The sequence below is a fragment of the Salvelinus alpinus genome, chromosome 34, assembly GCF_045679555.1.
Source record: "Salvelinus alpinus chromosome 34, SLU_Salpinus.1, whole genome shotgun sequence".
NCBI lineage: Eukaryota > Metazoa > Chordata > Actinopteri > Salmoniformes > Salmonidae > Salvelinus > Salvelinus alpinus.
In genome coordinates this window covers 26,647,193-26,674,122 of record NC_092119.1, presented here as the reverse complement: position 1 = coordinate 26,674,122, position 26,930 = coordinate 26,647,193, and the positions used below count along the sequence as shown (strand labels likewise).

General features: G+C 41.4%; 1 protein-coding gene and 1 pseudogene across 5 annotated transcripts in view; one reads left to right on the top strand and one right to left on the bottom strand.

The window, feature by feature from the left end:
• The first annotated feature begins 1,166 nt into the window (after positions 1–1,166).
• LOC139563780 (alcohol dehydrogenase class-3-like) lies at positions 1,167–2,528 on the top strand (annotated as a pseudogene).
• Positions 2,529–3,993: 1,465 nt separating this feature from the next.
• The window catches only part of LOC139563803 (methionine aminopeptidase 1-like), a 29,118-nt gene continuing 6,181 nt past the window's right edge, over positions 3,994–26,930 (bottom strand). For 2 of the 5 annotated variants that reach the window (XM_071382720.1, XM_071382721.1), the window contains exons 6-12: positions 11,527–11,618; positions 9,519–9,602; positions 9,251–9,389; positions 7,626–7,757; positions 5,607–5,750; positions 5,378–5,443; positions 3,994–5,248 (exon numbers count right to left, since the gene is read on the bottom strand). In XM_071382720.1, coding sequence (XP_071238821.1) covers positions 5,082–5,248; positions 5,378–5,443; positions 5,607–5,750; positions 7,626–7,757; positions 9,251–9,389; positions 9,519–9,602; positions 11,527–11,618 — 824 coding nt within the window. In that variant the 3' untranslated portion in view covers positions 3,994–5,081. Of the gene's footprint in view, positions 5,249–5,377; positions 5,444–5,606; positions 5,751–7,625; positions 7,758–9,250; positions 9,390–9,518; positions 9,603–11,526; positions 11,619–12,907; positions 12,932–26,930 lie in introns of all 5 variants that reach the window. The other 3 variants (XM_071382718.1, XM_071382722.1, XM_071382723.1) reach the window with 3 other exon arrangements.

The window sequence follows — 26,930 nt, the reverse complement described above, 5'->3', positions numbered from 1 at the left end:
TCAAAAATTATGTTAAACACTATTATTGTACACAGAGTGAGTCCATGCACCCTATTATGTGACTTGTTAAGGAAATTGGGGTTTAATACTTGACTCAAGACATTTCAGCTTTACATTTTTTATTAACTTGTAAAACATTTCGAAAAACATTATTCTACTTTGACATTATGTGGTATTGTGTGCAGGCCAGCGATAAAAGAAAATCTATATTTAATCAATTTTAAATTCAGGCTGTAACACAACAAAATGTGGAAAAAGTCAAGGTGTGTGAATACTTTCTGAAGTCATTTTAATTGTTCCATATTTTTCTAAATGTGATATGTCAACCAAACTATCTGTGTAGTACAGTGGTGGCTGCTGAGGGGAGGATGGCTCATAATAATGGCTGGAATGGAGTGAATGGAATGGTATCAAATGCATGGTTTTCATTTCATTCCAGCCATTATCATGAGCTGTCCTCCCCACAGCAGCAGTACACTGTCACATGGCCAGAAAAGATGCATCTCCTTACTCATTTCAATCTACACATTTGATAGAAAGAAACACACATTTGACAAATCAAACCTTGTTCACTTTGTTTATACTTGGCCACCAATTTCATGCCAAGGAATCATGTTTGGCTTGTGTGTTTCTTTCTATCAAATGTGTTGATTGAAATGAGTAAGGAGATGCATCTTGTCTGGCCATGTGACAGTGAACTGCTGTGATCCAATGCCGGGCTGCAGTTGCATGTTAGGCTGGGAAGCCCCTCTCCGTGGAGGAAGTGCGCATCAAGATAAAGGTCACAAGGTCATGTACTATAGCATAGAACCACTGGTGTACCTTATACCGGGGTCACAATAGCACACTTAGTATTATTAACTGCTTTCTTTCAATTACTTTCGATTCAATTGATTTAGCTTGCCATGTTGCAGTGCTCCTTACAGTAAGAGATTACCGTGAAGATGGGACAAGTTCTGGGAGGCGGGAGAGTTGAGTGTGTGACCAGAAATCATAGGGCAAGAGTCCAATTACTCTTAAATTACTAACATCATTGACATTTATAGGGGGTGGTTTCATGATTGCCCTTGAAAACACTGCAGTTATTGTAATTACCAAAGTAGACAATGGTAAAGTTGAATCATCTCCTAAATTGGCTGAATTAAAATACCCTGAATGTGTTGCAAATTGTTGCCTCTGGGATCTGCCATACAGATTCCTGAACCCTGAGTGGCTCGAACCCAGAGGGGGTTTTCCCTGTCGTGTTGGGCCATGAAGGTGCTGGGACGATTGAGAGCGCTGAAGAGGGCATCACAAAATTCAAACCAGGTAGTCATACCATAGATGTAGAGGCGAAGCGAGAGATTTCACTCTCACCTAAATAAGCCCAATAAGTTTCTATGGGTTTATTTTGAATCTAAGGTTGTCGCCAGCCTTCCCGCCTTTGGGACGACGACTCCCATTGTTAGGGCGGAGATGTGAGCATCTCATCATTATATACAGATCTCTGATCATACTGAGTGAGTCAGAGAAAAACTTAACAGAAGGACATTGTTACCTCCTATTGCTCACGTTCCAAGAGCTTTCAATAATTTTATTTAAATATCTTGATATAATACATACAGGGCTTTCACAAGTTATTTATTGTGTCTGTTTTAGGGGATACTGTGATCCTCCTGTACCTCCCTGTGTGGAGAGTGCAAGTTCTGTAAAAATCACAAAACTAACCTGGTCAAAAGATCAGGTGAGTGTTCCGGGCACAGCCAACAAAATCAGAGACAACCTCTAGCCACTACATCTGGTTGTCACTAGTTGCCACAGCCACAAAGTCAAAACAGCTACATCATAATAATTAATGAAAACAAAGATGTGCTTTTGGTCTTAATTTAAGGTTAGGCATAAGGTTAGCAGTATGGTTGGGTTTCAAATCAGGTTTTAAGACGATAAATTGTAGAAATAGGCTGGGTTCATTCAGTCAATTCTCCCGTTAGGGGATAAGTCTGGCCCACTTCATGGGCTGCAGCACTTTCTTTCTCTGAGTACATGGTGGTGGCAGACATCTCGCTGGCCAAGGTGGACGAGAAGGCAGGGCTGTGGGATTTCCACAGGCTACGGGGCAGCAATTAACATAGCTAAGGTCAGTCACTGGATTTCCTGATGGTAGTGTCTCTCCTTCAGGAAAAAAACATTTCTACAAGTTTTGAAAACAGCATCCCATTTTGTAAAAGCAGAATATTTCCTGACGAACACAACTGATTCAACTGATTGTGTATAGCAGGACAAAACTTTCACCTAGTCTCTATTTGTGATTTCCATGCCCAACGATGTCATTACAGGTGGAGACGGGCTCGACCTGTGCAGTGTTCGGACTTGGCGCGTCGGGCCTGGCTGCCATCAAGGGATGCAAAGCAGCTGAGGCGACCAGGATCATGGGATTGACCTCAACCCAGTTTAAGGTGGCCAAGGAGTTTGGATTATTCCTTCATATGTGTGTGCAACATAGGGATCATGGTGAGGAAGTGGATTCTACTTTTACAGACTACCCTTGAGTGTTTGGGGAATTAATGACTATTTTACTGACAATGTGTAGAAAGAGTGCACAGTGCTTTTCTCAATTTTATGATTTCTTTTAACAATGTCAACAAATGCTCAACTAAGCAGTGGTATAAAGTAATTAAGTAAAAATACTTGAAAGTACTACTTTTTTGGCAGTATCTGTACTTTAAGTAGTTTTTTTGGCAGTATCTGTACTTTACTACATTCCTAAAGAAAATTATATACTTTTTCCCATGACACCCAAAAGTACCCGTTACATTTTGAATGCTTAGCAGGGCAGGGAAATGATCAAATTCACACACTTATCAAGAGAACATTCCTGGTCATCCCTACTGCCTCTGATCTGACAGATTCACTAAACACATGCTTCATTTGTAAATGATGTCAGTGTTGGAGCTTGCCCCTGGCTATCCATAAATTAAAATAAACTAGAAAATGATGCTGACTGGTTTGTTTAATATAAGGAATTTGAAATTATTTATACTTTTACTTTAGATACTAAAGTATATTTCAAACCAAATACTTTTAGACTTGTACTCAAGTAGTATTTTACTGGGTGACTTTCACTTCAGTCATTTTCTATTAAGGTATCTTTACTTTTAAAAATTGGGTACTTTTTCCACCACTGCAGCTAAGTGTTGTAATCTCAATTGTAGAATATGTTATCTATGTTACACCTAATGGTCATAGTGGCACGATAGCAAGGTTACAGATGTGTAAGTGACTGTTCCAGAGTGCGGCCCTGAAGGTTTGTCAGCAGGCGGGCAAAAGATCTCCTCTCACCCATTCCAACTGGTGACAGGATGAACTTGGACAGGAACTGGGATGGTTCTAATGTGTTAGTGAGAGCCAAAAGCTCTGTGTAGTTGTCACCCCACATAATCCAACCAGTTGTCTATCATTTGATTGAACTGAGGTCAGGCTTTGCATTAGCTTTCCATAGAATATACAAGTGTGGAGGGTGTTCCTAACTGGTCAGTGAGTACATGAACAATAAGCTGAAGGTGGATGATTGTGACCCACACATCACCCTTCGAACGGATCAGAGGGCTTCTGTTTAATGCATGCTGGGAAATTTTAAGGCATTGCACAAAAAACACAACAAAGCCTGCGTTCCATTTTGTGTTTACTAAATGGAAATATTTCTCATCGTTCCTCGGTCTTGCAGTATTCGTGTTGTCCTGAATTTTTAGATTTCAAGAGGCGGCTCTGAAAACCATAACATCACTCCTTATTTCTCCATTTCAATTGAATACATTAAATCAAAGGATTGTCTTACTGGTCAAATTAATTTGAATCTCGTCGCCAGGATAATTGAGCATAGCATTGGGAGAAAGCATCTAGTGAATGAGTATCATGTCATTTGCAGTCAGATTCTCATAATGTGCACATCATAGGAAGTACAAAACAAGAAACACTTAACTTTGAGCTAATGCAAAACAATCAATACTTCAATGATTATGTTATTACTATTTTAATAATACAGTACTCTGAAAAAGGGTATTAATTCACAGGTCTGTAGTAAACCCAGACTTCTGCTGCAATAGAGCCTTTGGCATTTATACAGTCCTCACCACACTCAAACACAAAAGCATATACGCACACACACAACTACAGAACAGCTGTTTATTACTCCCATCATATAAGAAATAAAAAGCTGGCAGAGAAACTGGAAAGATTGGATTAAAATGGAGACTCAAGAGTGTTGCTCAACAGTATATCAAGGTAAATATTGATCGACTGGATTGAGGAATAACAGACATGCTGCCTAGACATTATCTGGCATGGTTATTCTTAATTCATACAGATTAAGGCTCAACGCGCTACACCAGGGCAATTCCAATCCAGGCCTTGGGGTCCACCGCACTGCAGACTTTCATCCCGATTCAAACCAGACTTGGGATGCCTGGCAAGGAGATTCTGGTCAATCAATGAACCTAAATCAACTAGTTCACTACAAGAGAGAAAAGAAAACTAGCAGTGCTGCAGACCTCAGGACCCAGGTTTGAATAGACCTGCACTACACACTTTAGCAGAACACTGAGCTCAACAGCTCCCCTCTCTGGCCACTCAATAGGACCCAGCTGCCTTGCTGTCAATTAGGCAACACAGTAAGGTGGCACATGTCTAGAGGTCAAGGAGTCAAACTGAAGCATGACCCTTTCCACACCTCTGCAGTCAAATACGTCAACAGAATCAAAGCTCACAATCAAGGTAAAAATTAAACCTGCTACTGCGCATAAATACACTTCTTTATTTTTACTTTTCATCTCCTGATGAGACATTTATTTTTTAAAACAGCACCGATAAAACAATCCACACAGTTGATATCAGATGTATTCAAGTACTTCCTGTAAATCTTGGAGAACACTAAATTCGTGGAACGGTGAGAGCCAGGCCGCAGCAGGGACAGCCTCCGGGGGGGTGGGGGGCAGGCGGGCGGCGTGCCTCAGGTTAGAGATGTGTATGTGTGATATGACATTGGGGACCAAAGAGAGCTGCCCACGAGACAGTCCGTTCGTTGCTGTACCCCCCCCCCCCCCAATTTAGATTTGGTTGAGGAAGTGGGGACGTCCGTTGTCGTCCAGCCGGCGTGTCAGAATGTCACAGCCCGTCTCCGTCACAAGCAAGGTGTGCTCAAACTGGGCGGAACGCTTCCCATCCCGAGTCACAGCTGTCCAGCCATCAGGCCACGTCTCGTCCTGCCAACCACCTACACAGAACACACAGTGTTAAGCACACAAGTACAGTATTAAAACACAGGTATACAATTACCAACCATTAAGCACACACAAACAAAATTACATCCCAAATCTGCTGTCATGTCTCTGAGGACCCTTACCTTCACAGATCATGGGCTCGATGGTGAATACATGGCCAGGCTTCATCACTCCGACCGCTTTGTTTTCTGCAAAGAAAGGAAACCCACCAATTTATACATCTTCCCCCAAAATCCTTTGAGGATTAACGTGTACGTGACCTATAAAATTTGAAGTAGGCTACTATGTTATCTGAGAAAAGGACGTCAATTACACAAGCGTATTGGTGGAAGGAGACTGAGGGGTACTTACTGGCATAGTGGGGCACGTTAGGAGCAGTGTGGAACAGTTTGTGGATGCCATGGCCACAGTAGCTCCGCACCACAGAGAAGCCGTTAGCCTGGGCATGTTTCTGGATGATATTACCAAGCTCCCTGTAGCGGATACCAGGCTTTACTAGAAAAGGAAGAGGGGGGGAAAAAACATTGTGATAGTGACCTAATTGAGACTCGTTCCAGGAAACTAGGCATATGTCACGTGTCACTACTTCACAGGAGCGCCATTTGAATGCAAACTTTATTTATTTATCAAAATGCATTTTGTCAGAAATGCCTTCTGAAACATGTGAACTTTCATGTGCCTTAAAAACAAACGTGTATGCCATCTGTAAATACAAATAAAATTGTTAAATTACGAGCCTAGTTGGTTTAGCCATGGAAAAAAGCCACAACATTCCTGCTAGCCATGGTTGGCTGAGACAATGAGTGGGCTGAACATGCTTCTGTCTATAATATGACCTGGCCAGTATGTGTAGGTAATCCTTTCGAAACAGGGCTTTTGAAAGATATTAGGTAGAACTGCATAACTGTTGCTCCGCACTTTCTGGAGGACTGAGTTTTGAAATCAGTGGAATTAGAGTATGATAGCTAAGGAAATTCTGGCGTTTTGATTGCAAATATGCAGACGGAGTTGAAAAGAGAACACACAGAAGGCTGTTGTATAAAAACACCTGTCTCCAGATTACATCTTCAAACTATGGGTAACCATGGCATCCGTGACAGAGGGAGAAGCATCCATGTATACACGTAAGAGAGTCTAGCTAGCTCCATTTTCAGATTTGACAAGTTTCTAATTGTCAGAAAGACATTTTCATGTCAAGTTAGTGTACTGTTAGCTAGTTAGCTAACGTTAGCTAGCTAACGTTAGCTAGCTAACGTTACATGTATGATCTGTGTAGTAATATTATTTGTATCTCAGAGCCATTTGCATTGCTAGTTATAGCCTGATGTTAGCTAGCTAACATTGAACCTGGTTGGTTAGCTACCTGCAGAATCATGCAGGGTAGTAACGTTAGGAGTTGGGATTATGGTTCATTGTTTAGCTAGCTAGATGTCTAAACAAGACTCCACTATGCAAGAAACAATTTCAATAGAATGTTTGATGTCACTGTGACAACTATCGATAGCGAGAGTAAATTTACCAGCTACGTCTATCTACTCCGATTTCTGAGCACTCTCCCGAGTGTGCCAGAGTGCAGAATAACTGACAAATTTACAAACGCTCAACACCCAACACCCGTTGAATATGTTCGGTGTCAGTAAACTTTGGCAAAAAAAGTGTAACTAAATAGTTGCCAGCGTCACAGTTGCAGTCACCAACGCTCTGGATAACCAGCTCTGCTAGGGCGAGTAAAATGGTCAGAGTAAGCTGTTCTCTCATTTGTATCTGAAAGTAGCTAGCCAACATTACCCAGTTAGCTTGGGTGCTTTTAGGTCAGAAAGCTCAGATCAACCCTATGTTTCATCCAGAGTGTCCAATGTGTGCTCTGAAAGCCCCAAGAGAGAAATGCTCTCAATTTACAAACAGTGAATCTGACAACACTGGGTTTCCGAACACCCAGAGCACACTCTGGCACTCCAGATTAAATTTACCAACACTCCCGTAGTTTCAGCCTTTAGTCTTGAAATCTTTGGTTGTTTAGTACATAGCCTCACATGTGAATCCTTAAAGCTTAAAAGGTTGTGAACGATTCTGAATGGCTGTAGACAAAGAAGAGCTCTCCAGTAGGTGTACCAAAATATTCAAGGACCATTTTCTCAAAAGTGAGGTTACAAGTTTATCAACTTTAAAAAGTACAATTACTTTCCCATTCAATTACTTTTTACAATTACTTTCCCGTTCATCAACTGCAGTGTATGACATAGCATTTTCTACTTTCTACTTTTACACAATTTATAATTTTGCTACATAAGACCTATTCGAGCCGGTCAGCCACAATTGTTAAAAAAAAATCTAGTTTATCTTTATCTGGCATCAGGTAAGAGATCCTACCTGAGTCGATGGCTTGCATAAGGCATTCGAAGGTGGTCTGGACAAGCTTTCTTGCCCCTTCATCTGCCTCTCCGACAAAGAAGGTCTCGTTGAGATCTCCGTGGAATCCATTGTGGTACACAGTAATATCCACTGCACGGGGGGGGTGGAAGAGATGCTGAACATTAGTAATTAATGCTTTATCTTGATTCAATTTTTTATATATATAAAACCGCCTTTGGCCGACATTACAGCTTTTGACTCTTTTCTGGTAAGTATTTAAAAGCTTTGCACACCTGGATTGTGCAATATTTTCCCCATTATTCTTTACAAAATTCTTCAAGTTCTGTCAAGTTGGCTGCGGGATAACTGCTAAATGGTCATTTTCAAGTCTTGCCATAGATTTTCAAGCAAGTTTAAGTCAAAACTAACTAGGCTACTTGGAAACATACTGTCTCTTTGGTAAGCAACTCAGTTTATATTTGGCCTTCTGTTTTGGGTTACTGTCCTGTTGAAAGTGAATTCCTCTCCCAGTGTCTGGTGTACTGCGAAGCAGAGCAAATGGCTCCGTTTCAAAATGTTAGTGATTCATTTAGTGATACCCGAGCCCTGCCCATACCCTAGTTATTGATGAAAAAACAGGCCCTATGTATAATCTTGGGTCGGGTTAGGAAGGACGACCATCTTTGTAGTGTCTGGGTCGTTTCATACAACATCCACAGATTAAGTGCTAACTTGACCATGCTTAAAGGGATATTCAGTGTCTGCTTTTTATGTTTTACCCACCTACCAATCTGTATGAGGCACGGGAAAAGCTCCCTGGTTTTATAGATTAAATCTGTGCTGGAAAGTCAAAACACGATTTAGGGACCTTACAGATGCTGTATAAATGGGGTACAGGGGAAGTCATAAAAAAACAAACATGTTTACCCTTATTTCACACAGAGCGAGTTCAACTTGTTACTCCTTATCTAATTTAGGGTTGCCATAACAAAGGGGGTGAATACTTATACAACCAAGATATTGAAGTTGTTATTTTTTTTTATTTTTATTTATTTTATTTTTTACATTTGTTAGCATTCATATAATTAAATTTTCACCTTGACATGTGGATATTTGTGTAGACAAGAAGAAAAAAAATCCCAATGAAATCAAGTTCAGTCACTAACAGACAGATAAATACTTATAATATGCACTGTACATGATAGTGGGCACTATCATGCTCATGAGACGTCTTGTCAAACCATGCTGTAAGTCAGTTTTTTTGGCAGTGTCTCATGGGATCTTTCTCTTGAGAATAGTCCCGTTTTCAGACATATATAGGACACAGGCTACATTTTGGCTGAAGTCCTATAGACTCTTGCTGAATACTAATAAAACCATTTCTCTTGTCAAACCATGTCAGCAAGAGCTCTTTGGCAGTCTGTCTAATGGGAACTAGCCCGTTCTCTATGTGCATCTCAATAGTCTAAAGTCTCACTCACCTATTTAAACCCCATCATACTCAATGATCTGAAAACACACATTAGGTGAAAGAATATGGAGGATGCCAACTGGGGATTTATATTTCACCTGTCCAGTTAATTCAAGCAAGTAACGGTGAAGGGACAGATGAGGAAGCCACTTTTTGCCCTTGAGAAACCTACCGTTGAGGATATCCCCATCCACCAGACGTCTCCTGTCTGGGATGCCGTGGCAGATGACCTCATTGACTGACGTGCAGCAGGACTTGGGAAAGTTGTAGTAGTTGAGAGGGGAGGGGTAACAGTTTCTGGCTGTGCAGGCCTGGAGGAAGGAAGTGCTTACACGTCAACAATCAAGACGAGGGAGAGAGGAGGAAAGAGTGAAAAAGGAAGAGAGCGACAGGAGAAAGTGAGTGGATGGGAAAGAGGGAAAGGAGGCTAGTGTCTTTACCAGGTGCACAGTGTGATCAATCTCCTCTGTGGTCATGCCAGGTTTCACCATCAGGGCGGCGATGTCAAGCACCTCTCGGGCCAGCTACAAAAGACAGAAATAGACTTTGCATTTCAAAACCACTGTTTTTAACACTTCTTGTCAGTAGGGGGGCGCCATTTCGACTTTGTAAAAATTAGTTCCCAAATTAAACTGCCTCGTACTCAATTCTTGCTCGTACAATATGCATATTATTATTACTATTGGATAGAAAACACTCTAGTTTCTAAAACCGTTTGAATTATATCTGTGAGTAAAACAGAACTCAAGTTGCAGCTAACTTCCTGTCAGGAAGTGAGAAATCTGAAATAGATGCTCTGTTCCAGGGTCAGTTTATTAAATTGCATGTGATCTATGAGTCGACATGCACTGCATACGATTTCCCCTAGATGTCAGTAAGCAGTGAGAATTGGAATTGTGTTGCTAGGCAGATCTGAGGCCATATAAAGGCTCATGGAACCGGGGGTGCACTCTTTTCAACGTTCGTCATGGCGCAGAGGAGCTCAGGATGGCATTCTGAAAAGCTCTCGTTATAGGCCTTAGATATATCCGGTTCTGATTTTATTCGATATAGGTGTTAAAGACATCATAATGTAGTTATTTTAAACCGAGTTATATCAGTTTATTGCGATTTTCGGATATTTCTTTGTCCTGCGTTATGGTGAGTTGGACACGTCTTCACCACATGGCTAATGTTTGCTGCTAATTCCTAAGTTGAAGACGGCAATCTACAACCGAGCAACGATGATTCTGGACAAAGGACCACTTGCACAAGATTCTGATGGAAGCTCATCAAAAAGTAAGAACTATTTATGATGTTAATTCGTTGTTCTGTTGAAAAATGTAAAACTATTATTCGGCCATTAATTTCGGTGCGGTCTCGCTTTAGCGCACGCTGTATGTCGTAGTAACGTTAATTTTTAAAATCTAACACAGCGGTTGCTTTAAGAACTAATGTATCTTTAATTTGCTGTCCAACCTGTATTTTTTAGTCAAGTTTATGATTAGTTATTGATTAGATTAGGTGCCTCTCCCAAGATTTCTCCCGACATTTTGTTGGCAGCTTGGCTACTATTCTCATTGTATAACCACAATTTGTGCCGCTAAATATGCACATTTTCGAACAAACAATATGTATTGTGTAATATGATGTTATAGGACTGTCATCTGAAGAAGTCTGAGAAGGTTAGTGAAAAAATTTATATCTTTTGCTGGTTTATTCGTTATCGCTACTGTTGGCTTGAATCAATGCTGTTGTGTGGTTGGCTATTGTAGTAAGCTAATATAATGCTAAATTGTGTTTGCTGTAAAACACTTAAAAAATCTGAAATATTGGCTGGATTCACAAGATCTTTGTCTTTCATTTGCTGTACGCTGTGTATTTTTCATAAATGTTTTATGATGAGTATTTAGGTAATTCACGTTTGCTCTCTGTAGTTATTCTAGTTGCTTTGGTGAGAGTTGTGATGGTGGCTGCAATGTAAAACTATGATTTATACCTGAAATATGCACATTTTCCGAACAAGACATATGCTATACAATAAATATGTTATCAGACTGTCATCTGATGAAGTTGTTTCTTGGTTAGTGACTATTTATATCTTTATTTGGTCGAATTTGTGATAGCTACCTATGCAGGAAAAAAATGGTGGGGAAAAAAAGTTGTGTCTTTTGCTATGGTGGTTAGCTAATAGAAATACATATTGTGTCTTCCCTGTAAAACATTTTAAAAATCAGAAATGATGGCTGGATTCACAAGATGTGTATCTTTCATTTGGTGTCTTGGACTTGTGATTTCATGAACATTTTATTATATGATATCCCTGTGGCTTTAGGCTAGGCTAGGCTAGTCAGCTTTTTTGATGGGGGGGATCCCAGATCCGGGTTTGTGACTCGTTAGAGGTTAAAACTGTTTGAGTAAGTTATTAACTGCAACAGCGAAAGCTTAAAAAACAATTGAATAATTTACCTTAGACACAACTCTCATGCCTTCGATGTCTTCGGCAGGAAGGATCTTGATCTGTGAAGTGCCCTTCAAAGACTGCTCCGACTCAGACATGCCTAAAAAAAAAAAAACAAGCGAAAAGAATAGGCATACTGGCCTCATTTTAACGTCACTATTCTATCCATACACCAGCTCACCCTGATCAGCTTTCCATTAAACTGAGTCAAAGAATATCACTCAGTCCAGTCTGACTTTCACTCAAAGCGGACTACCAGTCTACTGACGCAACCACTTCATGCATCTGCTCAAAAAAGTAGTTATGCTACTGGAAAGAGCTTAAAAGGGATACTTTGGTATTTCGGAAAATGAGGCCCTTTGTCTACTTCCCCATAGTCCGATGAACTAGTGGATATCATTTTTATGTCTCGGTCTCCAGTATGAAGGATGTTCGAGGTAGTTTGCTAACTAGCGTTAGCGCAACGACTGGAAGTCTATGGTATCTACTAGCATAGAATTACAACAACAAAAAAAGGGCAGAATTGGGCTGCCTATGTAAAACGCAACTTTTGAAGCCCACATCCTCACAGAATAGATTCACTGCATTAGATTAAAGTAGACACCAAACGTCCTCACCTAACCTGGCTATATGAAAGAAAAATACACTATATCACAGCATGTCACAAGGATGTAGTCCTACACATGTCGACCAAGGGGCATGATAATATTGATCTGCAGACCTCCTGAAACCGCCTCAATTCTGCGGCACTCCAAATCAACCTCTGCCCCTTACACTAAACACCTGTAGAGCTGAAAGGATCCTTTTCCGGCCGGGTGGAATTCTCGAAATTGCTTACTCCTATGGAAATATTTCTGAGCTACATAATTCTATGGCATGGGGGCCTTTTTATTGACATAGGCATACAGTTATTCTGGTTGAGCCACATGGTTAGACTAATTTCATTGAAAAGGCCCATGTCATTCTTCTTATACAGTTTTTATCTGGTTATCAGATCACAATACCAAACAAAGTTTACATACAATGTATAGACCACAGCATTGACATGAGCGTCATAATCGGTGTAGGCAACATCACTGAAGCATGAGCCACAACCACATCAGTATGTTTATCAACCACTTAGCAGAGACAACACGATTACTGTACAAAACCCCCATCACTATGATAAAATACAAACCATAGCTCTAATGCAGCAGCAAAAGATGAATGAAAACAATGCCATGCAGAAACACAATATCTTTGACCATGCTTCCATTTCCTGCCTGGTGTTCGCAGATGGAGACATACAAAAGAAACAACAGGTATACAACAAGAGGAGCGACAGTGTGTGGTTATGTGCTGCACAGATGGGGGGGGATAAGGGATTGTTGTGGGTGGGGTAGGACGTACCTGCCATAAGACCCACTTCTGCTGCTGAAGTGATGAGTAGAAAAGAGCTTCAGACACCAGCCTCTCCCACTCAAACATGCGAGCACACACACACCCCCTCTTAAACTCACACAAACACTCAAAAGCACTTGCATACATAGCCAGACACAAAAAAAGTGGGAATGACCATGGGATCGACCAAGACGAATACGCTTTTTTCAGAAGGTAGCAAATGTATAAAGGAATGCCATTGTTTAAGCTACAGTTTGTCTACAGACTAAGCAGAGGTAAAGCGTTATTCTAGGGTAAGGTTTACTCGTTTAATGGATTTATTTAATCAATTAAGGACTGCATTTTTTAATTGGACAGAGTTCAAGTGCTATAGACCCAAAACCTTGCTAAGAAGCTAGCAAAAAGACAAAAGGCACCTGCTACAACAGCCATCTACTGTAACATACAAAGGAATTCATCCCGTTTACTTGTTTGCAGAGATTAAATATTAATGTGTACAATACTGAGTTGCAGTTCAACAATGGGTTGTTTGTACTCTGAACCAACAGAGAAAGCCTAGGGGTAGATCAATTATGCTATTGAGCAGACGATCTCACTAGCCAGGGTCACACTGTGTAGACTAGACTCAGGACGACGGGAAGTGATTCGATGCCATTAACAATGAACAGCACTGTGGCAGACTCAAATCAAATGTTATTGCTCGCATACACATATTTAGCAGGTCTAGCTTAATGCTTCTGTTCCTAGCTCCAACAGACTGTCTGGCGATTAATTCTGGGCAAGGACAGCAAAGCAGATCGACAGTTGTGCTGCTTATGGTTATATTTAACCCAGCCAAGCTGTATGAGGTCTAGATTTTTTTAAATTTCGAAGTGCCCAGGAATCTAGGTTACATTCTAATTTTGAGAAGACTGCAATGCAGAGATCATCAGCACTGGGAATTGACTGATGTGAAATGGGTTATGGGTAAAGTTATTAATTCATGAAAACACGCTTAGTGCTGGCTAAGGGATTGGTCATATACAGTGGGGAGAACAAGTATTTGATACACTGCCGATTTTGCAGGTTTTCCTACTTACAAAGCATGTAGAGGTCTGTAATTTTTATCATAGGTACACTTCAACTGTGAGAGACGGAATCTAAAACAAAAATCCAGAAAATCACATTGTATGATTTTAATGCATGACATAAGTATTTGATCACCTACCAACCAGTAAGAATTCCAGCTCTCACAGACCTGTTCGTTTTTCTTTAAGAAGCCCTCCTGTTCTCCACTCATTACCTGTATTAACTGCACCTGTTTGAACTCATTACCTGTATAAAAGACACCTGTCCACACACTCAAACAGACTCCAACCTCACCACAATGGCCAAGACCAGAGACCTGTGTAAGGACATCAGGGGTACAATTGTAGACCTACACAAGGCTGGGAGGGGCTACAGGACAATAGGCAAGCAGCTTGGTGAGAAGGCAACAACTGTTGGCGCAATTATTAGAAAATGGAAGAAGTTCAAGATGACGGTCAATCACCCTCGGTCTGGGGCTCCATGCAAGATCTCACCTCGTGGGGCATCAATGATCATGAGGAAAGTGAGGGATCAGCCCAGAACTACACGGCAGGACCTGGTCAATGACCTGAAGAGAGCTGGGACCACTGTCTCAAAGAAAACCATTAGTAACACACTACGCCGTCATGGATTAAAATCCTGCAGCGCACGCAAGGTCCCCCCGCTCAAGCCAGCGCATGTCCAGGCCCGTCTGAAGTTTGCCAATGACCATCTGGATGATCCAGAGGAGGAATGGGAGAAGGTCATGTGGTCTGATGAGACAAAAATAGAGCTTTTTGGTCTAAACTTCACTCGCCGTGTTGAGGAAGAAGGATGAGTACAACCCCAAGAACACCATCCCAACCGTGAAGCATGGAGGTGGAAACATCATTCTTTGGGGATGCTTTTCTGCAAAGGGGACAGGACGACTGCACCGTATTGAGGGGAGGATGGATGGGGCCATGTATCGCGAGATCTTGGCCAACAACCTCCTTCCCTCAGTAAGAGCATTGAAGATGGGTCGTGGCTGGGTCTTCCAGCATGACAACGACCCGAAACACAGCCAGGGCAACTAAGGAGTGGCTCCGTAAGAAGCATCTCAAGGTCCCGGAGTGGCCTAGCCAGTCTCCAGACCTGAACCCAATAGAAAATCTTTGGAGGGAGCTGAAAGTCCGTATTGCCCAGCGACAGCCCCGAAACCTGAAGGATCTGGAGAAGGTCTGTATGGAGGAGTGGGCCAAAATCCCTGCTGCAGTGTGTCCAAACCTGGTCAAGAACTACAGGAAACGTATGATCTCTGTAATTGCAGAAAAAGGTTTCTGTATCAAATATTAAGTTCTGCTTTTCTGATGTATCAAATACTTATGTCATGCAATAAAATGCAAATGAATTACTTAAAAATCATACAATGTGATTTTCTGGATTTTTGTTTTAGATTCCGTCTCTCACAGTTGAAGTGTACCTATGATAAAAATTACAGACCTCTACATGCTTTGTAAGTAGGAAAACCTGCAAAATCGGCAGTGTATCCAATAGTTGTTCTCCCCACTGTATATGTTATGCAGTAGTTGGCCAGCGTCAACATTCCAATCAGATTCCATACATAGTCATTTCTATTTATACAAGTTTGCATGGTTGCCTAGCAACGTGAGGTTTTGCCAGGATTATTTGGCTATGGAGGAAAATTTTCAAGCCCCTTGCCATCCGAGAAACTGAACTGGAATTCACTGTGCGAGTGTGCACTAGCTACTACTTACTCTCAGACTTCGCTGCTTCAGTAGAGAAATACATAAACCGTTGAGTCACTTAAAAATGTCCTTGTTTTTGAAAGAAAAGCTAATTGTGTCCATTAAAATAACATAAAATTGATCAGAAATACAGTTTAGACATTGTTAATGTTGTAATTGACTATTGTAGCTGAAACGGAATATCTACATAGGAGTACAGAGGCCCATTATCAGCAACCTTCACTCATGTGTTCCAATGGCATGTTGTTAGCTAATCCAAGTATCATTTTATTATTATTATTATTATTTTTTAATCTGTGTTTCCTGGCCCGTCTTTCTTCCATTTAAAGGGGTATCAACCAGATTCCTTTTCCAATGGCTTCCTCAGGCTGTGACCAGGCTTTAGACATAGTTTCAGGCTTTTATTTTGAAAAATGGGCGAGATTTTTCAAAAGTAGTCAGGTGTCCTCTGAATAGTTCCTGCGCGCGAGTGGGGTAGCTCTCCATTTTACTTTCCTCTCTTATTGAATAGGTTACGGTCGAAATATTATTGATTATGTTTGTTAAAAACAACCTGAGGATTGATTATAAAAAAACATTTGGCATGTTTCTACAACCATTACGGATACTTTTTGGAATTTTTGTCGAACGGAACGAGGCTTTGGTTTTCTGAACATAACGTGCAACCCAAATGCCGTTTTTTTGCTATTAAAGTAATATTTATCGAACAAAAATAACATTTGTTGTGTAACTGGGAGTCTCGTGAGTGCAAACATCCGAAGATTATCAAAGGTAAACGTTTAATTTTATTGCTTTTCTGACCATGCTAATTTGGGGCTAGCTGTTCTAGCATTGATTGATAAACTCACAAAAGCTTGGATTTCTTTCTCTGTAAAGCATATTTTCAAAATCTGACTCGATAGGTGGATTAACAACAAGCTAAGCTGTGTTTTGGTATATTTCACTTGTGATTGCATGATTATAAATATTTGTAGTAATATTTTGCGCCCTGCAATTCAGCGGTTGTTTAGGAAAATGATCCCGTAAAAGGGATCTGTAGCGCAGAGAAGTTAAATGGCTAATTGATCATTATAAAACCCTTTTGCAATTATGTTAGCACAGCTGAAAACTGTTGTTCTGACTAAAGAAGCAATAAAAATTGGCCTTCTTTAGACTAGTTTCAAGCTACAAAAGTAATTTACAACATTAACAATGTCTACACTGTATATCTGATCAATTATGTTATTTTAATGGACCACATTTTTTGCTATTCTTTAAAAAACAAGGACATTTCTAAGTGATGTCAAACTTTTGAACGGTAGTGTAGGTATTGTAACATCAGTCGAAATTAGAGTACTTGTTGCATCTTTAGAAAGGTTGTGGGATCAAAGCCAAATTAATGCATGGAGTTCATCATATCACGTTCCAACATTGAAATTGGCAGCAAAATGGAGCTCTTTTGGCTGGCCTTACACAAGACGTGCAAAAGGTCAGAAACTTTCGGGTCAATTTCAGGAATTTTGAGTACATTTTCCATGAGAAGTTAAACCTGGGAATGTTGCTTAAATTCATCAAAAACGTTAGCTTAACAGTGAACCTTTATTGTTGGATACACAAGGCAATTCTAGGTCTTGTGACATATTTTGTTTAAACTATCCCCAATTCAATGGAATTGCAACCCTCTACATGCACAGTGCATTCTTCCATCACAGCTGATTCTCAAGATCTTGCACACCAATGAGATGCTATTAAGCCCACACTACTACACTGTCTGAGCCAAGGACTACATGCGTTCTGGTAAGTTTTGATTACAATACTGGGTGGGGTGAATATATTTTATGACATACACGATTATTTATTTTATATATATATATTTTTTTTTTACCCCTTTTTCTCCCCAATTTCATGGTATCCAATTGTTAGTAATTACTATCTTGTCTCATCGCTACAACTCCCGTACGGGCTCGGGAGAGACGAAGGTCGAAAGCCATGCGTCTTCCGAAACAACCCAACCAAGCCGCACTACTTCTTAACACAGCGCGCCTCCAACCCGGAAGCCAGCCGCACCAATGTGTCAGAGGAAACACCGTGCACCTGGCTCCCTTGATTAGCGCGCACTGCGCCCGGCCCACCACAGGAGTCGCTGGTGCACGATGAGACAAGGATATCCCTACCAGCCAAACCCTCCCTAACCCGGATGACGCTAGGCCAATTCTGCGTCGCCCCACGGACCTCCCGGTCGCGGCCGGCTGCGACAGAGCCTGGGCGAGAACCCATAGTCTCTGGTGGCGCAGCTAGCGCTGCGATGCAGTGCCCTAGACCACTGTGCCACCCGGGAGGCCCGACATACACGATTTTTTGTTAACTTCTTGTGGCTGCAGGGGCAGTATTGAGTAGCTTGGATGAAAGGTGCACAGAGGTGCCCAGAGTAAACAGCCTGCTCCTCAGTCATAGTTGCTAATATATGCATATTATTAGTAGTATTGGATAGAAAACACTCTGAAGTTTCTAAAACTGTTTGAATTATGTCTGTGAGTATAACAGAACTCATATGGCAGGCAAAAACCAGAGAAAAAATCCAAACAGGAAGTGGAAATTCTGAGGCTGGCAGATTTTCAACCAAGATCCCATTGAAATCACAGCGCGATATGAATGAGTTTGCACTTCCTACGGCTTCCACTAGATGTCAACAGTCTGTAGAACTTTGTCTGATGACTCTACTGTGAAGGGGGGCCGAATGAGAGGGAATTTGTCAGGTCTGCCATGACCTGACCATTCTTTGACCATGCGCGTTCACATGAGGGAGCTCTGTTCCATCGCTCATCTGAAGTCAATGTAATTCTCCGGTTGGAAATGTATTCAAGATTTGTTAACATTCTAAAGATTGATTCAATACATCGTTTGACATGTTTCTACTGACTTACTGAACTTTTGGACATTTCGTCAGCTTTTAGGGAACACGCTTCGTGACTTTGGAATTGTTTACCAAACGCGCTAACCAAAGTAGCTAATTGGACATAAATAACGGACATTATCGAACAAATCAAGCATTTATTGTGGACCTGGGATTCCTGGGAGTGCATTCTGATGAAGATCATCAAAGGTAAGGAGGAATATTTATCATGTAATTTCTGGTTTCTGTTGACTCCAACATGGCGGCTAATTTGACTATTGTTCTGAGCGCCGTCTCAGATTATTGCATGGTTCATTTTTCCGTAAAGTTTTTTTGAAATCTGACACAGCGGTTGCATTAAGGAGAGGTATATCTATAATTCCATGTGTATAACTTGTATTATCATCTACATTTATGATGAGTATTTCTGTTGAATCGATGTGGCTATGCAAAATCACTGGATGTTTTTGGAACTAGTGAACGTAACACGCCAATGTAAACACAGATTTTTTTATATAAATATGAACTTTATCAAACAAAACATACATGTATTGTGTAACATGAAGTCCTATGAGTGTCATCTGATGAAGATAATCAAAGGTTAGTGATTCATTTTATCTCTATTTGTGCTTTTTGTGACTCCTATCTTTGGCTGGGGAAATGACTGTGTTTGTCTGTGATTTGGCGGTGACCTAACATAATCGTTTGTGGTGCTTTCGCTGAAAATCCTATTTGAAATCGGACACTTTGGTGGGATTAACAACAAGATTACCTTAAAAATGGTATAAGACACATGTATGTTTGAGGAATTTTAATTATGAGATTTCTGTTGTTTGAATTTGGCGCCCTGCACTTTCTCTGGCTGCTGTCATATCGATCCCGTTACCGGGATGGCAGCCATAAGAATTAACTAGTATATAGTAGCCTACAGCAAAGTGTGTTTAAATCATTTCTAACAATTCCTGCTAGTTAGTTTTTGCTACCATGTGAATTTTAGCTTGCTTGAGCCTGCTACCTGTTTCCATACATGTTCAATTTTAAAACATGTATCTTACAAAGGAGTTGTTTAATCTAACTGCTTAACTATTTACCTGTACATGGAATTTTATTTTACTTTTTTTTTTCAAATCTTTACAGGAAAATGCACGGGCACTATCTGATGTGTGGAGACATTTCACTGTAGCTAATGTATTAGGAAAAGCTGTGTACCTTTGCAAATACTGTGCCAAATCATATGTGAAGAATGCAACAAAGATGCAGAATCATCTGGTCAAGTGCATAAAGTTCGCTCGGCGCTCACAACAAGCAACCTCTGACAAAAGTCCCACCTCTATTCGAGGTGAAAATGATGAATCAGACACCGTATCGATAGCAACAGCTCATGTTCCTCATGGAATCAGAAGTTGTTTTGACTCAATGGAGGAACGTAGTCAAAGAAATGCTGATGAATGTCTTGCTCGAGCTGTATATGCAACTGGTTCACCTCTGATGCTCATAGGCGATGTGTACTGGAAGAGATTTCTGAATGTTCTTCACCCAGCATACACCCCTCCAACCAGACATGCTTTATCTACTCATTTGCTGGATGCAGAATTCAACAGAGTTCAAGTGAAGGTCAAGCAAATCATAGAGAAAACAGACTGTATTGCAATCATCTCTGATGGGTGGTCGAATGTTTGTGGGCAAGGAATAATTAACTACATCATCTCCACCCCTCAAACAGTATTCTACAAGAGCACATACACAAGGGACAACAGACACACCGGTCTTTACATTGCAGATGAGCTGAAGGCAGTCATCAATGACCTTGGACCACAGAAGGTATTTACACTGGTGACAGACAATGCTGCGAACATGAAGGCTGCTTGGTCTAAAGTGGAGGAGTCCTACCCTCACATCACACCCATTGGCTGTGCTACTCATGCATTGAATCTGCTCTCCAAGGACATCATGGCACTGAAAACAATGGATACACTCTACAAGAGAGACAAGGAAATGGTTAGGTATTTGAAGGGTCATCAAGTTATAGCAGCAATCTACCTCACCAAGCAAAGTGAGAAGAATAAGAGCACCACATTGAAGCTGCCCAGCAACACCCGTTGGGGTGTCGGAGTCATGTTTGACAGTCTCCTGGAGGGGAAAGAGTCTCTCCAAGAAATGGCCATATCACAGTCTGTCAATATGGACAGCCCCATCAAGAGGATCCTCCTGGATGATGCATTTTGAGAGAGTGGTAAGCAGCCTGAAAGTCCTGAAACCGGTAGCAATAGCCACTGCACGGATTGAGGAAGACAATGCCATCCTGTCTGATGTTCAGACTCTGCTTGCAAATGTAAGAAGAAATCCGTACTGCCCTGCCCACTTCACTGTTGCTCCAAGCAGAGGAAACTGCAGTTCTGAAATGCATCAAAAGGCGTGAAGATGTCTGCCTGAAGCCCATACACGCCGCAGCGTACATGTTGGACCCCAAGTATGCTGGCAAGAGCATCCTGTCTTGGTACAGAGATCAACAAGGCCTATGGTGTCATCACTATTGTGTCTCGCCCCCTTGGCCTGGATGAGAACAAGGTTCTTGGCAGTCTGGTGAAGTACAGTTCCAAGCAAGGGCTTTGGGATGGAGATGCAATATGGCAGTCGTGCCAACATATCTCATCAGTCACATGGTGGAAGAGACTTTGTGGATCTGAGGCTCTTTCCCGTTGCCTTCATCCTCCAAATCCCACCAACATCAGCCGCCTCAGAGCGCAACTGGTCCTTGTTTGGGAACACACACACACCAAATCACGCAACAGGCTGACCAATCCAAGGGTTGAAAAATTTGCCATCCGGGCAAATTTGAGGCTTTCTGAGCCTGACAACGAGCCATCCTCAACAAGGTTGGAAAGTGACAGTGAAGATGAGGCCTCAGTCTGATGTCCAAGAGGTGGACATTGAGGAGGTCCAGGGAGAAGACACGGACGCCTGAGAAGAAGACAACCAAAGCTTTAGTTTCTCGTCTATCATTTTACAGATGTTGAAAACGTTTTTGGGACATGCGATGGATCATTCAATATTCCCTTTTGTTGTTCAGGGAAATCATCCCATGTGAAGAGCCAACTCATTTAATTAAAGTTCAATTCGTAACTAAATTGCTTTTTTTTATTTCTATTGTAAGGATTTAATCATTTGCAATTATGTCTTAAATGGTATTAATATTAATTGCTATATACGCCTGTTAATTCCCATGGAAAGTTTTTACCTCTGAATAAAATGTGCAACCCTAGATGTGGCTGCAACTAAAATGGCAGACTGATCTGATGATGAAGGCCTAATTAAACTGATGTTCAACTTCAATTCACTGGCTCTATGAAGAATAGTTGAGACATTAATCATTGATAGCCTAATATATACCTTTGGTGAATTTACGAGGCAGATACAGATTACCAAGAGATAGTCAGAACCGCTCGCGTAGGCTGTTTGCCTGCCCCCCCCCCCCTCTTTTTTGCTCCTCTTTCTCTTCGCTATGAAAAACGTTAGTGTGTGTTCGGGCTTCGGTCTGTTGCGTGTAGAATAGCTCAGCCTACTCATTGATAGCCCCTACTTTAGTAAACTTGCGCGAGGCATTGCAAGCCAAGAAATTGTGAACTAAAGCGTTGAGACTACATATTCTGATTACCAATGCACAGTTCTGACTGCCTAGTTGCCGACATGCCTACCTATGCATGGCTGTGCCCCCCAATCACTCTCCCTCTGTAGCCCACTCTTTGCTGTGAAAGATGTGAGAATGTGTTTTTGAAGTAGACTATGGAAAATTTTTTCCACCGTCGCAAAAATACTGAATCTTATGAGTTGATTCCTAGTGGAATCGAAGTTTGACACCCAGCCTGCGGTCCAAACACTTAAGACACCCCCTATCCCCTCAAATTAAGTGGACACTTGATGACGTATCATGACGTCTGACGAGTACACAATTGCAGGGCAAGGGAGGAAGGATTTTATTTCAAATAGACCACCCTTGGCCGGAAAATCGTCACTCGTTCATCCCAATGATTGTGTTTTCAGCCACCGGAAGCTTGTGGGTGCTTTATATCCGCTACAGTCAATTATGAGTGCATGTCTACTTACATTAAATATATCATTATTAATATACGCCTACTGTATGATAGCCAGCAAATTAATTAGCTAACTAACGTTAGCCTGCCTAGCTGGAACTTCTGAAGAAGGAAGTTGTTTTATTTCTACAATTTCCAAAAGATAACCAAACAAAAACATATTTACGAGACGTGTTTGTGCCGTCATGTGCATTAGTAGCACAATTTCAAATTTATTTGCATTGGTTTTAACTTACACTTGTATGTTGACTTCTCCATTGATGTTGTTTTTAAGTTTCAGCAGACTTTTCTTAGCGGGTGTACAATCGTTGCAAATTGAATTATGGGGAGTTTCAGGTCCCGGGGGGGAACATAATTATACACTCGCAAAGCCGACTAAAAACGAGGACTGAGGGGCTTACGTTGCATACTTCCCTTGCTTGGCTAATCATTTGGATCACCATCCAAGATGGCGACGGGGATTCCCCTAAGGGCATAATGCGAGGGTGTGTCTTAAGTATTTGGACCGCAGCCCCAGAAATGGAAGTCAAGGAATCAGCTCTGCTAGAGAGAGTAAAATGGTCAAAGTGATGTGTTCTCTCATTTATGTCTGGAAGTAGCTAGTAAGCTACCTAATGTTAGCTTGGGTGCTTGACCGCCGTTGTGATGCCAGAACGCTCAGATCAACCCTACTCCTCAGCCAGAGCATCCAGTGTGCACTCTAAACGCTCCGAGAACGAAACACTCTGAATTTATGGACAGAATGGATGCTCAGCCTAGAGGTTCCCATGGTTACAACATGAATAACCAGCTTTAGTGGAATCTAGGGCTGGGGCAGACACCCATTTTCTATGACTGATACTGTATGTCAGGTGAGATGTTAAACATAAAAACATCAATACTTTTCTGGGAAGCGTTGTTCCGGTCTTTTTTGATACTAGATCATGAAAAACGCTTCGGCACTAGATTTGTCTTTAATTTGGGCACTTCTGTCAAATGTGTCTCACGGATCAAGTCTGTTTATCAGCGCAGCCGACCTCTTATTATAGTGCGCACTGTGCCTTCTCCAATGACTCATTGCTAGCCTGCACTGGGAGTCTCAGCTGCATCATGTTAGCTCCCCACTCATGCTGCACTGAAGTTAACACACTTCAATAATGCAACACTGCATGTAGAAATGTTGAAACTGTTATTTACTGCTCGCAAAACAATGTTCATACAAGCTTGAACACTTTACAACGCAAGATGATATCAGTAGCTTCCAGCTTTATAAGCTAACTTTCCTTGCTAGATGACAGCTAAAGCTAACAAATTCACTATCCTAGTACTTTGTGATAATGCGCAAACCACAACGCAATGCTGATTTGAAAGCCGATTGCCACAAACTATTCATACACTTATTTGGTCTCTTCACATCTCTCCCAAAGATGATCTATTGCCTCAGCGAATTGACTGTGTTGCGATGGGCCACCCCACTCTTGCCTCATGAATGTAGTCATTACTGGTTAATGAGACAGCGCACATTTTTTATAAAAGAAGCTACTTCTACGCAAATGTTGTTGATAAAATAAGTCACAAATCGATGTAATCAGCCAGCACAAGCTCAATAAGTCAATGCATGCACACAGTCCTATTGAATATGAATCCGCCTGTATTGTGGATAGGCATAGGCTACATCTTGATGTACCCCGTTTAAGAGATATATCATCTTGTTAGATTGGTAAAAACGAAGTAAAATTAATTGTATGAATGTATAATTGTTCCATGGCTGTCTGAAAAATATCGACGTAAAAAAAACATTGAATGTAATGATATTGGGGCGGCAGGTAGCCTAGTAGTTAGAGCGTTGGGCCAGTAACCCGAAAGATTGCTGGATCGAATCCCTGAGCTGACAAGGTAAAAATCTGTCGTTCTGCCCCTGAACAAGGCAGCTGTTCCCCGGTAGGTCATTCATGGCATCGTTTTGTTTCGAGTATTGTGATGGTATTGAGTATTGTGATACAAAACCTGGTATCGAAGTCAAAATGATGGTTTCACGACAACACTATTTCTAAGTATAGTACTGGGTATTGACTAGAGGTCGACCGAATCGGCATGGCCGATTAATTAGGGCCGATTTCAAGTTTTCATAACAATCGGTAATCAGCATTTTTGGATGCCGATCATATTGCATTCCACGAGGAAACTGCGTGGCAGGCTGACAACCTGTTACGCGAGTGCAGCAAGAAGCCAAGCTAAGTTGCTAGCTAGCATTAAACTTATCTTATAAAAACAATCAATCTTAAAACTTCTTGTCAATAGGGGGGGCGCTGTTTTCACTTTGGAAAAAATCGTGCCCAATTTAAACGGCCTCGTACTCTATTCTGGCAGTCTCTATGGGGGTACCACAGGGTTCAATTTTCGGGCCGACTCTTTTCTCTGTATACATCAATGATGTTGCTCTTGCTGCGGGCGATTCCCTGATCCACCTCTACGCAGACGACACCATTCTGTATACTTCCGGCCCTTCCTTGGACACTGTGCTATCTAACCTCCAAACGAGCTTCAATGCCATACAACACTCCTTCCGTGGCCTCCAACTGCTCTTAAACGCTAGTAAAACCAAATGCATGCTTTTCAACCGTTCGCTGCCTGCACCCGCACGCCCGACTAGCATCACCACCCTGGACGGTTCCGACCTAGAATATGTGGACATCTATAAGTACCTAGGTGTCTGGCTAGACTGCAAACTCTCCTTCCAGACTCATATCAAACATCTCCAATCCAAAATCAAATCTAGAGTCGGCTTTCTATTCCGCAACAAAGCCTCCTTCACTCACGCCGCCAAACTTACCCTAGTAAAACTGACTATCCTACCGATCCTCGACTTCGGCGATGTCATCTACAAAATAGCTTCCAATACTCTACTCAGCAAACTGGATGCAGTTTATCACAGTGCCATCCGTTTTGTTACTAAAGCACCTTATACGACCCACCACTGCGACCTGTATGCCCTAGTCGGCTGGCCCTCGCTACATGTTCGTCGTCAGACCCACTGGCTCCAGGTCATCTACAAGGCTATGCTAGGTAAAGTGCCGCCTTATCTCAGTTCACTGGTCACGATGGCTACACCCACCCGCAGCACGCGCTCCAGCAGGTGTATCTCACTGATCATCCCTAAAGCCAAAACCTCATTTGGACGCCTTTCCTTCCAGTTCTCTGCTGCCTGCGACTGGAACGAATTGCAAAAAATCTCTGAAGTTGGAGACTTTTATCTCCCTCAACAACTTTAAAAATCTGCTATCCGAGCAGCTAACCGATCGCTGCAGCTGTACATAGTCCATCTGTAAACTACCCACCCAATTTACCTACCTCACCCCCCATACTGCTTTTATTTTTTTACTTTTCTGCTCTTTTGCACACCAGTATCTCTTCTTGCACATGATCATCTGATGATTTATCACTCCAGTGTTAATCTGCTAAATTGTAATTATTCGATTTATTGCCTACCTCATGCCTTTTGCACACATTGTATATAGATTCTCTTTTTTTCTACCATGTTATTGACTTGTTTATTGTTTACTCCATGTGTAACTCTGTGTTGTTGTCTGTTCACACTGCTATGCTTTATCTTGGCCAGGTCGCAGTTGCAAATGAGAACTTGTTCTCAACTAGCCTACCTGGTTAAATAAAGGTGAAATAAAAAATAAAATAAAAAAATTCTAGATCATACAATATGCATATTATTATTGGATAGAAAACACTCAAGTTTCTAAAACTGTTTGAATTATATCTGTGAGTAAAACAGAACTCCTTTGGCAGCAAACTTCCAAACAGGAAGTGAAAAATCTGAAAACGAGGCTCTGTTTCAGGGCCTGCCTATTCAACTGGCTTTTATTTATCGATATGCATGCACTTCATACGCCTTCCACTAGATGTCAACAGGTTTTTTCAACCGAGTTTTATCAGTTTATTCAACGTTTATTGGGACTTTGAGTTTTCCGTTCTTTGCGTCAAGAGAGGATGGGAATGTTAGCAACCTTGGCTAGCATTGTGGCGCGAATTCGACAGAAGAAATGGACATTCTAAAACCAAACGGCGATTTATTCTGGACCAAGGACTCCTTGTACAACATTCTGATGGAAGCCCAGCAAACGTAAGAACAATTTATGATGTTATTTCGTATTTCTGTGTAAAATGTTGACTCCTATTCTCCGCCGTTTTGGTGAGCGCTGTCTCACAATAACGCAAGCTGTATGTTATGGTAAAGTTTTTATTTATTTTTTTATCTAACACAGCGGTTGCATTAAGAACCA